Genomic DNA, 18,544 nt, shown 5'->3' with positions numbered 1-18,544 from the left:
CCCCATTATTCCTTGTCCTGAAGAGCAGCCATGCCTCACCACTCATCCTTTCTCTGTTCTAACCTGTGCTTTCATCTCCCCACAGATGATTTTCTAGCCCTGGGGCCTCTCCTTTGGACTCCAGTTGTCTTCCCAGCTCCAGAAGTGGTGCCCCAAACCCAAAAAAAGACTTCAGAGAAGCTCCACCAGTGCCAGAGAGACTCCCCAGCTCCCCAGTGGTGTCAGAAGGATGAATTTCCTCCTGAGCTCCTCTTCCCCGCTCTGAGTTGTCTCCATCACTTGTTCTCAGCTCTGCCTCTGATATCCCTATGATTTGGTAACTATTTTATCTATTCCCTGCCTCTACTTCCCTATAATCTCTAAAGAAAATATTCCATACCTGTTTCACCTCAAGAAAAATTTCCATATATGTTTCACCTCAAAAAAAAAAAACCTTCTATATCTATTTCCCCTCCTGTTTAACCCCTCAAAATTTGTAGGGTAAGTGGAAAAACCAATACATTTGCAAGCCAATTTAGAGCTCAGCAGAAAAAGAAAAAAGGAGCAAAATATTTTATGAAATCCTGGAAGGTGCAGGCAAATGGAAATTTTCAGTTTCAGCTAGAGCTTTATTTTGGAATTCCTCAAGGGGAGGTTGGAATTCTGCCACACTGTAATAGTTTTGTGTTGCAGAAAACCAGGAATGCCTCAGTCTCTTGCCCTGTACAGTTCACAGATTCTCACTACATTATGCAAGACTGACCTGTTAATTTTATAAAGTAAAAAGAAGCAAAAAACCTTTACAGGCTGATTTCCTGTGCTCAGAAAGAAATGCCTGAGAACTGCCTGGAGCAGATTCACACCATCATTTAACTCCAGATTTCAATATTTGGCTTTCACAAGACTCTTGTGCCTGTGGAAGCAGCATCTCCTCAATTCTTTGGGTGGCATGGAGGTGATTACATTTAGAATAGAAGATTTCTGATGGAATTTTCTGTCAGCTTCTGCAAAATTAAATTAATTTCACGAGAACTTCACTGGGAAAATTCTTGTTCTAAAAACCTTTTATCATTGTGAGTGAGTAACACATGGGAATGTGGTAAATTCAGCTGAATTTTATTGCGTAAATTCTTGGCATTTGTATAATTTCAGGGAGTTAAAACCTCATGTTGTAAGGAAATCCAATAGTTTAGTTGCTGAAGGAGCCATAACTGATGGGAAAGGATTGTGTTGGATTTGAAATAATAAAGTTTAACTGCATTTTCTACTGAGTGGAGATGTTGCAGAGAAAGAATTTTATTTATAATAGCCAAAACCTGAGAAAAGACAGCAATAACATTTTTCTGAGCAACTTCCTTTAAGCAGCAAACTAATTTACAAGGTTTTTCTTTCAACATCCTTATTAGCCACAAAAAATGCATCTCTAACGGTGAATTTATTCTGCATGTTTGGACTCATCCTGGTTTGGAATCTAACCAAGAAAATGCTGCTGAATTTCCATCCCTCAATGTTTAATTTCAGGTGTGGCTGCTCTCATCAGCTGAAAAATATGTCCATCAGAGGCCTGAAGAAGAAACAACCAAAGACTTTTAAAGTCAGAATTATAACAGTGGATGCTGAGATGGAGTTCAGCTGTGAGGTGAGAGTGTCAGCTGGGGAGTGCCCTTTGTGTTAGCAAGAAATCGGAAAAAATTTCAGATTATCAGCTCGTGGTTGGTCTTAAAACTGATCTGTTATTTTTATAAATAATGGATTATTTGATCTCAGGTGTGTTTTTCTCTTAACTCTGTTCAGAATTAAAGCTGTTTGCATGAAATCCATTTGACTGACACAGCTGAATTAATACTAAAACTGCTTTCTTCATTCCAATTGTTTGTAAGGATTCCTATTTCCTCATAAAATTCTTTTTTTTTTTTTTTTTTTTTTTTTTTTTTTTTTTTTTTTTTTGGAACTGACACAGTTGTTTAAGACACATCCAGCTTGGATGAACTGGTCAGAGCCGGTGCTAAGATGTTGATAAAATAATTTATAAACTGGTACTTTTGTTGAGCAATTTTCCATTTATAAACTCCAGTTCTTTACCTGGTGTTTGGATCTCGGGGCAGAAGAGAAAAAAGGATTGATGAAAAAGCTGGCAGTTCTATTAATAATGGCTGATAAATTAATTAGGGAAATCATGGCTGGGGAAAAATAAATGATCAATTTCTAAATAAATTGGGCTGCACTATTGAAGGGACAGAACTGTCCCTGATTAATTAATTCCTAATCATCCAGCAAAAGCAAAACAAGACACAGAGGTGTTTTGGGGAGTTAGAAAACTCAGTTCCAGTGGGACTGGCAGTTTTAGTGGGACCTGACTGCTCTGTGAGCCATTTAATGTAATTTATTAGGTCCTTCAGAAACAGGATAGATTAATCTTGGATGACTTACTGCTCTGCAGTACTTGCAGGCAGGATTGTGAAAATAAAGGATTTGGAAAATCTGATTTAGAGCTCAGAGTCCTTGTTAACAAATAGTGTGTTCCTTCCTTTGCTACCTGTCCTTTCTCCCCAGACCTTGCTCTTTTGCTGGGATGATTTCCAGCTTTCCACTCCAATACTGCCTAAAAGTTCCCCCTTTTTTTTTTGCCATTCAGTTTTTAGTTTTAGCAATTAGCTAAAATCATCTTTCTGAGCTGTGGTGAAACAGAGGAGCAGCCCCTTTGGTGAGGGGAACAAGGCATCAGACTTGTGTGGATTTGGGACCTTGAATGAAAGTTTGCTCTCTGTGGCTGCTAAATTGAAATGAAAATATTGAAGAAGACTCATTTAAATCAGAGCAGGATAAAGGCTTGGCCTGGTGCCACTGAAATACCTGAGGGGTGTGAAAGGTGGATCTGTTCTCATTGTTCAGCATTCCTACCCCGTGCCCTGATTTGATTTCCCCCTGGCTTTCTCTCAGTCTCTCAAATTTGTATGAAGCATTGAGTGAAAATTTTGGACAAATTATTAATAAAGACTTGCCACATCCCAGGGAATCAATAATACAATCCTCATTCCCTCAAGTGCTTGGTGGGGAAATGACTCCAGCTGCTCTCTGGATGTGTCTGGAGAGGGAGAGGAGGGGGAACACAGCAACTCTGACACAGCAGCAAGAATATTTCATTAAAAACCTAAAGATGAAATAAGATTTCATAGGAGAAAAGGCTCAAATGGAGCAAATTCATTCAGGATATACATGTTTTTCTTGATTTTTCTCTCTCTCTCAGATGAAGTGGAAGGGAAAGGATTTGTTTGACCTGGTGTGCCGAGCCCTTGGTTTAAGGGAGACCTGGTTCTTTGGCTTGCAGTACACAATTAAAGGAATGTGCACCTGGTTAAAGATGGACAAAAAGGTACAGGAGACAACATGGGTGGCAATTAATTATTTACTTCTATAAATATTGACTTTCTGGAGCGTGGGAGCTAAAGGGATGGGTTCCATGACAACTCAGAATTTGACATGGTGGCTTTCTTTAAGGTGAAAATAGGATTATTTGCTCTGATTGCTTCTATCCCATTTGATCTGCAGCATCCCACACTAATCACCACTGATTGCTGTTAGATTAAAGCTCAGAATTACCCTTCCCTCTAAAATATGGGGAGGCTTTAAGTGGAATATTGGCTGCTTTCTGATTTTCCTTGGGAATATTATCTTCAGACACTCATGTATCCTTTTTGCTGCTGATTTTATTTTATCTGTAAACAGGTTTTAGATCAAGAAATCCCCAAAGAAGATCCCATTAGCTTTCATTTTTTGGCTAAATTCTACCCAGAGAAGGTAGAAGAGGAGCTCTTACAGGAAATTACCCAGCATTTATTCTTCCTTCAGGTCAGGAAAAGTTTTGAACCATGAATTCCTTCTGTATTTCCCCCAGTCCTTTTGCATTGTCTTTGATCTTGTTGGCTGCTCAGGATAATTTTGCTTGCTTCAGCTGTATCAAGAACTTTGTAGACATTATTTTTATGAAATACAAACATTTCTCCTGCCTGCTGTGGGTTTGTGTCCAGGTAAGCTGAATGTTTCATCTTCTGCAGGTTTTTTGTGACAACACCCAGCAGTTTGGGGGATAATTCCAAACCTGAATATTCCAGGCTTGTTTTGCTCTTTAATATGTGTTAAAAAAATTAAAATTCCATGCAAAGCTGGGATTTAAAAATTCCTTCCGAAGCTGGAACTGCTGGAAGAACTGTGAGGATTTTAGAGAAATTTTGTGCTGGAGAGCAAAACCTCTAGAAAACAAGGACTCCCTAAACCTTCATTTTGGATTGTAGGGATAAAAGATCATGGAATTTGATAGGCATTCTGAAATCCAGGTTTGTTCACATGGCAAGGTTTGAGAGGAGCAGAGCAGCAAACACCATTTGAGCTCCATCAAAAATCAGACGAAGGAGCAAATTCTTGGAGCTTTATCAAAAATAAAGATGGATCAGCCAGGAAAAGCTGAGTTTGGGATGGTCAATTCCCATATCTGGGACATCCAGCTTCTCTTCTGAGTTGCTCTGGAATCCCTCTGGAAGTTTCAGGCCCTGGAGTGTTGCTTTGTTCCAGCAGGATGAGTCTGTGCAGGTAGCTGGGATAAATTCAGTCTGCAGCTGGAAATAAACCCAGTAAATCCCCTTGTTCCTTGAGGAGGATGTGCTGATGAAATATTGGGGAAATGCTGCAGCTCTGAGGGTTCACAAACCCACCAGAACCTCATCCAGAACCTTCAAGCACTTGGCAATTTATTTCTTCAGCTAATTTTGGAAAGGAATGAGGACAGCAGAACTCTTTTAATCCTGATTTTTCCACTTTTTTTTTTTTTTTTTTTTTGCTTTTCTGCTTGAACCTGCCTTAGCTAGCAGATATGCAATTAGCAAATTCTTCTCATTCCAAAGTAGGAAAACAAGGCTGAAACAAATTGGAACTTGCAAAGTTTCCTGAGTGTAAGAACTTCAGCTCACACCTGGATGCTAATAGGAAAAACATGTTCAGACATCTGGATGCCTGAAGATTTCAGCTCTCCTGACTCTTCAGGAGTTTGCAAATTAATGTGGCATAAATGCCTGAATAAATGTCAATGACTAAAGCTAAATATTGTCTGCTTAAAGATGAGGTAATTCATTGCTTCTTCATGAAGTTCAACAAAAAGTCCTTGTAAAAACTGATCAGAAAAAACAAACAAACAAACAAAACAACCCAGACGCTTACAGGGGATTTATCCACATTGTTCTGAATTCTGGAGCATGATTTGCACTCTGGAGAGTGAAAGCTGGAGCTTTCCAAATTGGAAGAAAAAATCTTTCCATTCTTTCCATTTTAACAGCTTAGAAAGAATGTTCCCTGTACTGTAACTCAGCCTCACAGATTGTGCTCACCAGGGACTAAATTTAAAAGCAAAAAACTTTCTTGGTGGCTCATTTCAGTTCCCAGCACCTACAGAGATGTGTTTGTAAACAGAACTTGTGCTAGCTCAAGTAATTTTTCCATTTGGAAATGTTGAAGACTGTGAGCTATGCAAAATTTTGTTGTGCTTGTTCCTAAGCTAAATACACCTGAGAGGAGGATTTGGGAAGATTAATTTCCCCTTCCCTCTTTAGGTTTTCAAACAGAAATTGCACAACTGATTTAAAATCAAACAACACCTCACAAACTATAACACCTCTGCTCCTGGTAGCACCACAGGTTATTAAAATGAAAAGAATGTTGAAAGACTCTTTAGCATTGTCTGATTGTGCTTAGACCATTGAAAATGAATAAATGAAGTGCTTTATTATTCAGCTGCTCTTTTGAGGATCTCCTTTATTCTCTCATTCTGGAAAGCTGGAGAACATTTCTTGTGGATTTTTTTATGGCAGCTGCACAGCCCTGAGTCTGCTCTGCTTGGACCTGACCTCCAGAGCTCCCTCCCAACCTAAAATCTGATGGCTGATGTGATGCAAAGCTGACTTTTCCAAAGGCAGGAAAAAGAAAAAAAAGAAGGATTGTTAAAAGAAATGAAGCACAGACAATAAAATTGATGTTTTATAGGATTTTCTTTTATAGGACTCCTTATGTTAGTGTGTGCAGAGAGCTGACTGGCATTTTTGGTCTCGTTAAATGCAATGCTAACTAAAGGCTTCCTGTGTTCCTGAATGCCAATTTCTTGTTGCTGTTATTAACTCCTAAAGGTGATATCTGGTGCCAAGTTCTAGTCTGGGCATGTCTGCTTTCATTTCAAGCCTGACTTAAGTCCTGACTTTGAATTTGTTCCCTTTTTCTGTTGGTTTAGGTGAAGAAGCAGATCCTGGATGAGGAAATCTATTGCTCACCAGAAGCTACAGTTTTACTGGCTTCTTATGCTGTTCAGGCTAAGGTTTGTGCATAGAAAATCTCTTTTTTAATTGACTTTTTTCTGGTTTAACCCAACACATCTACGTGGTGGTGTGTAAAACACAGCAGGGTTAAAATTTGCTGGTAAAGTTGGTCATCGTAGGAGGTACAAGCACAGCTAGGAAAAAAAAGAACAATATTAAATGCCACAACAAGGATTTTTTTCTATGCTTCTGCAATTTAAGGGATTTATTTGGTCCTAACATTTTAGTGTAATCTCTCTGGAAGGATCTTCCATGGACTGCTCAGATGAGGGGATGTGTGCAGGGGAACCAAAATAAAATCTGCATTAAGCTTTCACTTCAAACTATGCAAGGAACAACTCCCTCAGCATTCTGCCTCTAACAAACTGAAATAACTTCTTTTTTTGGGACAGTATGGTGACTACGACCCAAATTTCCACGAGCCAGGCTTTCTAGCCCATGATGAGCTGCTGCCCAAAAGGGTGAGTCTTAATTTCATACAAAACCAAATATTTGAATCTCCTTTTTTGCAAATATTTGAATCTCCTCTTTTGCAGTGCAAAATATTTGAATCTCCTTTTTTGCAGTGCAAAATGTTTGAATCTCTTCTTTTTGCAGTGCAAAATCTTTGAATCTCCTTTTTGCAGTGCAAAACTTTTCAATCTCCTTTTTGCAGTGCAGCTATTGCTGGGGATTAATTTAAAAACATTTAAAACATTAATCAATGTTAAATTAATTGAAAACTCTGCAAAATGCCCAAGCTGTGAGCTGCACCTCTGCATTCACTTTGCTTGGGAGAGGCAGAACTGGAATTTGGATTTTCCCAGGGATCCAAGCTCCCTCCTTGTCCTGCAGGTGCTCAGGCAGTACCAGCTGACAGCAGAGATGTGGGAAGAGAAGATCACAGCTTGGTATGCAGAGCACAGGGGTATTGCCAGGTAGGGAACCTTTGCATTTCTTGGAAAATTTCTTTATTTGTTGTTCTCAGTGTAATTCAGCCTGTCTGGAAATCCAATTAAACAATAAATAAGATCTGTTAGCACCCAGAGGCAGCTTTTCCTAATATTTGGTTTCTGTTTCTCTCTGTTGTGGAGGCTTTTTAGCATTATTTTTATTGAATATTTTCCTCAAGATTTACTGATTTACTTTGATGGGAGGAGAAAAGTGGGTGGTGAGATTCTCCCTCTTCCTTGGCCTTGGCCAACAGCTCTGTCCAAGACTCATTTCTCAATGAACTCTATTTCCTGAAAGAAATATATTCATGGAAAACAATGGAAGGATGGTTTTCCAAGACATGGAGTGGCAAAACTAACACAAGGATAAGACTTTTAATGAATTTTAATGAAGATTACACTATCCATGAGTCACCTTTTGAAATAGTTGCAACTTTTATTCCTTATTATTCTTTATTTTATTCTTTATTCTGTCCAGATGCTGTTTTTATTATATTTTTTTTTTCTATTATTGAGAGCAAGATGGCAAAACTAAGTTTGTACAAAGGGTCAGATTGCCTGTTCTTTTCTGAGTGGGAAATGGAGAGTCAGCCAGGAGAGAAAGGCTGGAAAGGCATTTCATAATCATGGCTTTATTCTCCAGGGATGAAGCTGAGATGAACTATCTGAAAATTGCCCAAGACTTGGAAATGTATGGTGTCAATTATTTCCCAATTGCTGTAAGTGCCTTATTTTAGCAGTTTTTACTGGCTGCAGATAATGGTGCTGTCCTTTTGAAGTCCTCCAGGGAGTTTGGAACTGGGACTCCTGACTTCTGGTTGTGTTCTGACTTGGTTTTCTTGCCTGCTAAATAAGCAGGTGAATAAAACAGTTCAGATTAATATTTTACAACCTGACAGAAGTTTTGAGTAACTCCAGGTAGGGAATAGCAAGGAGAAATAGTTTGAGCTGCTATAAGCAGCCTAGAGGACTGAGTTTTATACTTCCAGTGACAGCACTCATAATATTTTATATAAACACCAATTGCCTAAATACAGGCAAATATCAATATATTAAAAGAGGTGGTTGTTTAATGTCATTATGACCAAAAATGCCATTTACTCATCTCTCTTGTTTTTTAGCAAAACAAAAACCACACAGATCTCCTGCTTGGAGTTGATGCCAAAGGTATTCACATCTACAGCATTAATAACAGGTTCTCCCCCAATAAATCCTTTGAGTGGAGCTCTATCAGAAACATTTCCTGTAGTGAGAAAGAGGTATGATGGCTTTGATGTATTATTCTTTTTCCATGGGCATGGGTGTGGACTGGGATTCTTGGAACAGGCTGAAAGCTTCCTCTGTTGAAATAATTTTGGGGGAGAAGGGGAAAATCCTGGGGAGCTTTGTTACAAAACTAAAAATAACAGCCCTGCCTTGCAGATGAGCTCTGAACCTCAGTTCCCTGAGCTCTGACTCTGTTCTGGCTCCTTCCCTGCTGCTTGGCCTTTGCAAAACAAGTGTGTTGATCTCTGAAAAAGACAGGTATTATGAATGCCACCGTGCCTGCCTTCCTCAGTTATCCCAGCAGGAATTCCATGATCCATAAAAACCTAAATGCTGCTTGCACACACAGAAGTCCTTGCAGCTGAGCTTTGGAGCCCGGTGGCAAGAGCAGACATGCAGGGAGGTATTAATGGTTTTCTGCCCGACTTCTGCCAGTTTGCTGGGACATGATTTCACTCCCCAGCACTGCAATTTCACTGTGAAGCCCAGCTTTTGCTTCTAGGAAGGGAAATTTATTCTCAGTCCAAATCATGGGCTGTGTGGAAGGCTATAATCAGAAAAAAACAAACCCAGGGAAACGACAGTGGTGCTGGAATACCTGGAATTTGTCAGCCAAAGGACAGCACAGCCTGTTCCATTTTCTGTGGGGCTTTTGGAAAACAGCCCACAGAAACTGAGATCTAAAATTGAGATGAGGTTTTAGATTCATATCCATTAAATCAGAGGGGACTGCAGGTTTGCTGTCTCCAAAACAGTTTTGGTCTCTGATATCATCAAACTGCCCCTGAGATGTGTGAATAAACTGCTTTAACTCCCTACTGGGGGGAAATTTTGTGTTTAAAGTTCACTTTATTCAGTGACACATCACAGCCTTGCTCCTCAAAAGGCAGCCAGGCATTACCTAGAGGGTGAAAGGAGCTCCAGGACATGATCCTGGTGACTCAGATGCTCTGGAATTACACAGGAATTACCTTGTAAATGAATTAGAGGAATTAAATGCCAGGGAACCTGTGAGGAACAGAAAACAGGGCCTTAAAAAAAATATAAAGGGCCATATTTTGTTCTGTAGCCAAACAGAGCACAAGGTATGGAGTGAAGCACTGAGCTGGCAGCAGGAAATCCCTGCCTGGCCTCTGGGAGCAGCTTGGGACTGAAAAAGTGAGGAAGTCTGCAGAACTTTGACCTGCTGCTCTCAAGAACAAGCCCTTAGGCCCTTGACAAATTTGTTTATCCCTTCAATTGCTGCTGCTCTGAGAGGTTTGACATTTCCCTGGCTTTAAGGCCAGGTTCTAGGAGTTGCTTCTAGGGATTGCTGCTGTGTCCTGTCCTCCTGATAACCAGGGCTTGTTCCAGAGCTCTGGGGACAGTGCACAGGTGGCATCAGGAAAATCCCCATCCACACTGGCACTGGGCTGGGCCTGATTCTATGAACAAAACCAGTTTTACATCACTCTGCCCCTATTTGTGGCATAAATCACTGCTTCCCCTGACAGAAGTGGAGATGAGCTCAAGTTTGCATTGGTTTTAATAGTTTTAAACTTCTTTCCTCCTCACTGTGCTTCCTTTCTTTTTATTTTTTCTCCTTTTGCCTGTGTAGTTAACTATTAAACCCCTTGACAAAAAAGCAGAAGTCTTCAAGTTCTTCTCCTCTCAGCTCAAAGTGAACAAACTGGTGAGTGAACTGCTTTCCTGCTTTAAAGCTGAGCCTGGTGATACTGACTGAGAAATATTGTTTGTGAACAAAATGGTGATCTTGGGATCTCAGCCTGTGTAATTCAGGAAAATGGGATCAGAGGGAGATGTGGGACAGGAGGAATCTCTATCCTGTTACAAATTTACCTGAATTGTGTGCCTGGCTGTGAGCCTGCTCTGGGTGCTGATTTTCTTGGAGCTGCCAGCACTTGTGCTGAAATCAGAATTGTGCTGTGAGGCCAGTGTGGGCCTTTTGTCCCTCTGGCAGGGGCACAAATCCATCCAAACCCCATTTGCTTTGCCTTCCCCATCCAGATTTTCCAGTTGTGCATTGGAAACCACGACCTATTTATGAGGAGGAGAAAAGTGGACTCCATAGAGATCCAGCAAATGAAAGCACAAGCCAGGGAAGAAAAAGCTAGAAAAAAGGTAGAATTTCCCTGCTCCTCTGTTGTTGAAGACAGTGATTATTATTGCAGCTCTGTATTCCACCAGTGTGTGTGTGTGGGAGGTGAGGAAGTGCAGCAGGACTGAATGTGGGAACAGCTCTGGCATCTGAGGAGGTCAGAGGTGTTTGTGTGGAGAGATGATCCCAAAGATTCGGGATCAAACCAGATCAATCCAAGGGCTCTCCCAGCAGCCTGAAACAACCAGGAGTGCCTGGCTGGGGTGTTCAGTGCTGCCAAGTTCAGGGAGCTTCAGCATCTCTGCTGAGCTGGAGAGCAGCCCCTTCTCCATTTGGTGCATTTCACTCAGGCCCAGGTGAGATTCTGCTGCAATCCCACTGTTACCATCACATTTTCTGAAAAATCCCTTTGCCCAAGATTTCTCCTGGGAAGCTGAGAAGCCTCAGAGAAAAATGAAAACAATAATTATCTGATTTGCTTTTCCTGTGTTTTGCTGCTTTGGAATGTGTTTGGACATTGTTTACCAACAGGTGGTTGTTTTATGTCGATTGGTTTCATGTCAATTGTTTTAACTTAATGATCAATCACTGTCAGGCTGTGTTGGGATTCTGCAAGGAGTCACAAGTTTTCATTAGTATCTTTTAGCCTTCTGTCAGTATCCTTCCTGTATTCTTTAGTATAATAGAACATAATATAATATAATACAATACAAATACTAAGAATAAATTATATTATAAATAATGTGCTAAATAATAATATAAAATTAAATAAATACAATAATAAATAATATAATTAATCATAATCCTAAAATAGCAAATAATGAATTGTTTACCAACAGGTGGTTGTTTCATTGGTTTCATGTAAATTGTTTTAACTTAATGATCAATCGCTGTCAAGCTGTGTCAGGACTCTCGAAGGAGTCACAAGTTTTCATTATTATCTTATTAACCTTCTATAAATATCCTTTCAATATAATATAATATAATATAATATAATATAATATAATATAATATAATATAATATAATATAATATAATATAATATAATATAATATAATATAATATAATATAATATAATATAATATGATATAATATAATATGATATAATATAATATGATATAATAATAAATTAGCCTTCTGAGAACATGGTGTCAGATTCATCATTCCTCCTTTCCTTGGTGGTCCCTGAAAATACAACATCCCACCAACTATTGCTCTCCTGCTTCCAGATGGAGAACCAGAGGCTGGCCAGGGAGAAGCAGCTCAGGGAAGAAGCTGAGAGAGCCAAAGAGGAGCTGGAGAGGCGCCTTTTCCAGCTGGAAGATGAAGCCAGGCAGGCCAACGAGGCCCTGGTGAATATTCTTGTGCTTGATGGGTTTTTTTGGGTTGGAAGCAGGGGTTTTTTTTGACAGCAGGAGTTGTAGCTCAGACGAGGCTGGAAAGTTTCTGATCACTGGTGGAAAGGGCACGCAGGAATCCCTGGGAAAAGCCTGATCTGCCATAATCTGTGAGCCATTCCCTGTGTTTGGCTCACAGTGCTCTCTTCAGGCTAAGAGGAGGGGAAAGGAAATAATCTTAGAGCTGAAATTGGGAGAAAGAGGCAGCTGAAGGGGTTGGCTTCAGCTTTGTCCAGCTCTAAGATTTTTCTCCTTTGCTTTGTAGAGGTGAGACACAGGAAATTCTGGAGCAGAGGAGGAACATCAGACCCTTAAATTGTCTAGTTTTCATTTAAGAAATAATATTTTATCACTTGGTAAAAGATGTCTTCTGCCTGCAGGGGTGATTTTGGAGGTTCTAGATAAGGAGAAAAAAATTAAGAAAAATTCTTTCTCCCCAGCTGCGATCCCAGGAAGCAGCAGAGCTGCTGGCTGAGAAAGCCCAGATTGCAGAAGAAGAGGCCAAGCTGCTGGCCCAGAACGCTGCAGAGGCCGAGCAGGAGCGCCAGAGGCTGGAGATCACAGCCCTGAAGAGCAAGGAGGAGAAGCGGCTGATGGAGCAGAAGATGCGGGAGGCGGAGCTGATCGCCGCGAAGCTGGTGAAGGAGTCAGACAGGAGGTGGGGCTTGCTTCCCCGGCTCTGTGTGCTCCCAGCTGGGCTGCAGGGAGTGCTGCTTGCCCCAGAGCCCAGCCCAGGAAGGGGGAATTTACTCCTGAAGTGACATTTCAGAGGGACTAAGCCTCCTTGGGCTGTGTTTGTTCCACCGGGATGCTGTTGTTGGATTGCAGGTCAGGTTTACAGAGGATCGAATGCAAAGCTTGTTTAGCAAGAAAGAGAATGCTTGGCAAGAATGTTTAGCAGGAAAGAGATGTTTAACAAGAAAGAGAATGTTTAGCAAGAAAGATCCAGAATGCTGAAGCATCTTCTATTTAGTGTTATCAAATAAGCACTGGCTCCCTATCTAAATTTACTCCTTATACCCTGTGAGATATGAGGCTGTTTTCATTCATTAGTACCAAGTGAATGGTCTCTTGTTTCCCTTTCAGATCTTTAAGAAGTGTAAAGCCAGGTAAACTCATGTGGAATATAAACAGCTCGGAGTGTTTGCATGTTCCCTGAACGTGCAGAGCAGGCCAGAGTTGACAGAGGATTTTTAACCCTGTTATTAAGAAATCCTTCTACTTGCTTTAGGAAGCTTGCCAAAATAAAGAGCAACCTCTCCCCACCTCAGGGAGGATCTGATGGCCTGGAGAGAATCTGTATCAGCAGGTTGTGACTGAGCCCATGGAAATTAGGAGCAGGAAAATCATGGTAATTCAGCCACTATGTGCAGGAGTGTGTCTGTCCTGCTGTGCCCAGTCAGGAGCATCCTCCATGAGTACCTTAGTGTAAAGATAACACAGTAATGGACTTCTCTGGAAGGCAGTGAGCCCTGAAATCCCTGTGTTGGTTGGAAACCATCAGAATTGCCCTCAGGATGTTTCTCTTGCAGAGCCAAGGAAGCAGAGCACCTGAAGCAAGACCTGCACGACGCCCGCGAGGCCGAACGCAAAGCCAAGCAGAAGCTCTTAGACATAACCAGGCTTAATTATCCTGTGAGTTCTGCTCCTCTGGGCACCACTTCATCCTCAGGGATAGTTAGGTGTTGATGGCATTTTTATAGCCCCCATCAAGCTGAGTAGTGGCATGGCTGCATCCAGCTGGGGACCAAACTTGTGTGGAAAAAGCAGAACAGTGAGGGTGGGAGCTGGATTTGTTCAGGGTGGTCAGAAAGGCAAGGCAAGAGTTAAAACCAGAACTGGTGATGCACTTAGGGAGCAGAGGCTGTCTTGCCTTCATGCCTAACTCATGGTGCCACTCAGCCAGGCAGCTTTTGTGGACAGGGCTGGGCTGAGCCAGCTGTGTCATCCTGGCACATCCAGGATGTGAAGCAGGTGAGGTTATCCCCTGCAAGAAGGCAGTGCTGAAAGTCTGTGCCCCAACTCTCTCTTCTGTCCCAGCCCTGCTGAGGCTGGGTTTTCATTCTCTGCTGAAATAGAAGCACTGCAGCCAGGATAATAAATCTCTGCTCTTGGATCTGTGGGTTGTAGACTTCAGCTGGGTGCAAGGGAAGGGCTGCAGGAACATCTGCTCTGTGTGTCTCAGAAAATAGCTCAACGTGGCACTCTTGAAAAACTGAGGAGAGAAATCCCAAATCCATCAGATCTGACTGACAGTGCTTGTGTTGCCTCTTCCAGCACATGGCCAAGTACCCCCAGTACTCCCCAGGTGACAGCAGAGATGCCAACTTTGACAAAGGCTCCATCAAGCTGGATTTGAAGGACATCGACCTCAAGAGACTCTCCTTTGAGATAGAGAGAGAGAGGTATCAGCATGCCTGTGGTGCAAATGGATGAGAAAGGCAATGAAATCTTTGGACATCAGTTAATTTTAAAATAATTTGGGATGTGCATGTGGCTGGAGGCCTTTTACTGAGCTGATGTCTGTGTCACACTGGCTTTTCACACAGGGGAAGGGTTTTTTGGTGGCATCAAGCCATAAATAAATCCAGAACCTTCTGTCTTGGGGAGGGACAAAGCACCTTGCTGAACTAACAGCATGTAGAAGTTTCCCTCTAGTGCTAAAGGGTGGAATTGCTGGGGGCTGATCCATCAGCCATCCCTAAATCTGGAAGGAAATGCTTGGTGCAAAGTTAGGAAACAAAAAGGAAAGAAATGAACTTGTCACTGGGTCAGGGGAGCCAGGCTGGCATTGCCAGAGTTCATTTTACTTATAAAAGGTAAAATTAAACAAAAACCAACTCTCCTCCTTCCACAAACACCTGTTCTTGAGTTAAATTGTGCCACCCTAAACCTTTTGCCTCCAATGTGTGGGCTCAGGCTGGACTACTTAGAAAACAGCAGGAAATTCGAAGATCGGCTGAAAGAACTGAAATCTGAAATTCATGCTCTGAAGCTGGAGGAAAAACAGGCTGGCCTTTACAGTCACTGGAATGAAGTCCTGGGCTCCTTGGATCGCTCCTTAGGAAGTGTAAGAACCCCAAATCCCTGCCCCTTTCTCCAGCATGAACCCCAAAATGGAACAGTGTGGGTGTGCCAAAGGGAGCTGCTCTATTCCAGTCTAAGCTTCACTACCCTTGATGATAAAATATTAGAATCATGAGCACTTCTAGAGGAAAATGATTGTCAAAACAAAATCTTAAGGCCTTTTTTCCTGCACTGAATACACCAGGAGCATCAGCAGAAAAGAATAATCTCATTTTTCATGATTATGAAATCACAATCAGGGTTTAAGGTCTTGGAGCAAATGAAATTGTTGTGACTAACACATTTAAATGTGGTTTTTTACAGTTTGCTTCACATTCTCATTCATGTGCTTTGTGGTTGCTGAAAGTCATAAAAGCCTTGGTGTATTTTTTTTTTTTTGAAGGCAATGAGGAACTAGACCCAGATTTTTGTCATAAGTTGCTTTTTATTTAAATAAACTCTTTGGCTTCTTCCTGCAGCAGGGCAGGAATAGGGCTGGCTTTGTCTGCAGGTTGTTCCTCATGTAGCAAAAATGGCTCTGAGTCAATGGTTTTTTAGAGACAGAAGGGAGGCTTGAAAAATGATGAGGAAAGATGGTCTTTATTTTCTGACTACTCATCTGATGTTCTTTTTGGCTTGATGAGTGTTGATATAGAGAGGGCATTAAATTTCCATGTGCTCCGTTCTTTTAAAGGCCCCATCATGGATGAAAACCTTGGAAACTGGAGATGCAGTGGATGTAAATTTTCAAAGACCTTTCCCTGCTTACTTGTTAAACACTGCAAGCAGCTGGCCCTGCACCAACAAAATTCAGCACATGGTGCCAGTGGAAAAGTCATCTTCCCAAGCCAATTCCCTGGCTGCCAACAGTGTGGGCACAGGAACCAGAAAACAGATCATAAAGGTAATCAGATTCATAAATAAATTCCTAAATGTTGCCTAAAAGTTGGGAGTTCAGAGAGGGTGGCTGGTTTGTCCTGCTCTGTCCCAGCCTCACAGCTGACAAGGATTTTGCAGGATTTTGGAGCCCCTGGTGCTGGCACATCATTTGGGAATGTTTATAACTCGAGGCTGCCTGTTTTTTCTCACTTCTGATCTAAGCTGGAGTGCAAAGCTGTAAGCCTTGGTAAATGAAGCAGAGATGTCTGCACACAGTAGGAGGATCTGTGTTAAATTTTATTTGTACCAGCCAGACTTGGAAATGAGAAATGTGCTCCCAGGTATAGAGAGCTTAAAACATACTGTGCCTGTCTCCTGCTTTTAAAAGGCAGGGAGGGAGAGACCAATAAATCCCCAGGCTCCCAACAGCTCAGTTCTCTTCCATGTGCTCCCTGTCAAAGAGGCATGAAGAGCAATGAGCTGGGTGGCAGGAGAAAACAACCTGCTTTGAAATGTCACTGGGCTGGGGAATGAGGAAGAGCTGGAAGGAAATGTGCTCGGGAGCAGCGGGAAGGAAATCAGCTGTCTGTGGGCAATGCTAATTGGGCAAGGTGTTGGGAATGGGGAAAGCCTGATGGATTTGTTGTGGTTTAGCTGAACAAAACTGGAGGGGGGTTTAGGATCAATTAAAAGCTCCTGAATATAACATTCAATACCTCCTTCAGGGTTGGTGTGCTTAGAACTAAAGGACACAGCTGAGTGCAGCAGCAGCTGAGGGAGCAGCAACAGAAACAACTTTTAAGATTAAACTCAGGGGTGAGGCAAATTTGTTTAAAGAAGGAAGAAAAAACGATTGCAGAGCGTCTTGCAAAAGGCTCCAGAGTGGGAGGAGAGGAAGACCCAGAGCAAAGGGAGTTACTTTCAGCCCCAGCACTAATTCTCCCTCTTTGATTTGCCTGCAGGTTCAGCAGCATGACTCAGATGTGATCTACATTTGAAGCCCTTCATTTCCTTGCCAGCCTGGTGGGACTGGTGGCCTTTTTACCTCTGTGGGGACACTTGGGCAGCTCTGGCTGCTGCCACCTGTGAGGGACAAGGCACTGTGGATCCAGAGCTGCCATCCAGCTCCCAGGCAGGTGCCATCAGCTGGGAATGCCACAGGTGCCCCCAGTGTGGCTGGGAGCGGTGCAAAGCCAGAGGAAATGTTGTTTATTGCCTGTGCACTTTGGAAAGGACTCTTCACACTTTGCTGAAACCCTTCCTCCCCAGGTGTTTCAGCTTTGCTGCTGGAGGAAGGATGTGAGGCAGCAAGTGCCCAGGAGGTGTTTGGGATGAGAAAACAGAACACAAGCTTGGTGTTTATCTCCACAACAGACTAATTATGGTTTTGGTCCAGTCCCTGGGACATGACTCCCACAGAGCTGCTTAACGTTTCAATGTTTGCCTGCCAAGTATTTTCCTTCTCCTCCCCAAACATTTCTTGGTTCACTTAATTGATTTGCATTTCTCTGTGAGAAATCTCAGCTTTTAATTCCAGATGCACAAGTGGACATCTTCAAGTACCTCCCATTCCTGGGGGAATCCTTTGTTTGGAATGCAAAGCTTCTGTTCTTCCAGTCCCTGACCAGATCAAGCATTTTCTGCTCGAGCAAACTGTGCATACATTAACTGCCTTTCCACTTGTGTGCAGCACAGCTCCCAAATTAGACAAAGACAAAAGATGCTGTTGGTGTCTGCTAGAGTGGGACTTGTTTCTGGTGGAGAGAGGTGCATGCAGCAAAGTGCCTGCCTCATTAGTAAAGCCCACTTGCATTTTCTGGCTTTGTGTGTGTTTAAGTGTCTGCTTCTCCATAAATCTTCGCTCTGAGGACTTCTGGGGAAGCAGACAACATTCAGCTGCAGCTGAAGCAGGGGCCCAGCTGAACTTGTGACATGTGACTTAAAAATGAATGGTAATGTTGTTAAATGTCTTGTTCTAAAAGCTGAGATTAAAGAATAAACCAGGGTTCAACAAAAAGCTTCAATTTCCACTTGCTTCCAAGGGAGCGCTGTGTCAATATTCCTCCAGCATTAACAAGGCAGCTTTGGAGAACAAACACCCAAATCTGCTCTGCACACATCTGCAGCAGGCTGAGCACACAGGGGGATGGCAGCTGCCTGTGGAGAGGGACAGGAGTGCTCTGCAGGGCTGCCCTGCCTTGCCTGGGTGCCTTGGGCTGTGTCCGTTCTCTGCCAGCCCAGTCTGGCACGAGATGTTTGCAGAATATTGGCTGGTACACACAATTCCTGAGCTGTCTGCAGAAACCTGGTGTGTGAAGCTGTCAGAAATGCCAGAATGATGAGGCAGATGCTGTCATGGTCCCAGAGCTGGGGAGGGGGCATGGGCCAGTGTGATGGTGTTCACAGGGGTTTTCAGGTGAGGGAAGAGACGAGAATGTTGACTCCATGTTCAGAAGGCTGGATTTAATATTTTATGATATACATTACATTAAAACTATACTAAAAGAATAGAAGGAAAAGTTTCATCTCAGAAGGCTAGCTAAGCTAAGAATAGAAAGGAATGAATAAAAAA

General features: G+C 42.3%; 1 protein-coding gene across 1 annotated transcript; it reads left to right on the top strand.

Moving 5' to 3' along the window:
• Nucleotides 1–308: 308 nt before the first annotated feature.
• Nucleotides 309–17,989, top strand: LOC131091481 (merlin-like). The gene is made up of 18 exons (XM_058037580.1): nucleotides 309–316; nucleotides 1,501–1,618; nucleotides 3,227–3,352; nucleotides 3,706–3,828; nucleotides 6,251–6,334; nucleotides 6,728–6,796; nucleotides 7,170–7,252; nucleotides 7,911–7,986; nucleotides 8,389–8,526; nucleotides 10,131–10,205; nucleotides 10,541–10,654; nucleotides 11,860–11,982; nucleotides 12,468–12,685; nucleotides 13,560–13,662; nucleotides 14,305–14,432; nucleotides 14,947–15,097; nucleotides 15,788–15,997; nucleotides 16,935–17,989. Exons 1-18 carry the CDS (start codon nucleotides 309–311, stop codon nucleotides 16,968–16,970), a joined length of 1,983 nt encoding a protein of 660 aa, XP_057893563.1. The 3' UTR covers nucleotides 16,971–17,989.
• Nucleotides 17,990–18,544: the final 555 nt, after the last annotated feature.

This window comes from Melospiza georgiana, chromosome 19, assembly GCF_028018845.1.
Source record: "Melospiza georgiana isolate bMelGeo1 chromosome 19, bMelGeo1.pri, whole genome shotgun sequence".
In the NCBI taxonomy this organism is placed as follows: Eukaryota; Metazoa; Chordata; class Aves; order Passeriformes; family Passerellidae; genus Melospiza; species Melospiza georgiana.
The sequence above is the reverse complement of the archived record's forward strand: the minus strand, read 5'-3'. Positions and strand labels throughout refer to the sequence as shown.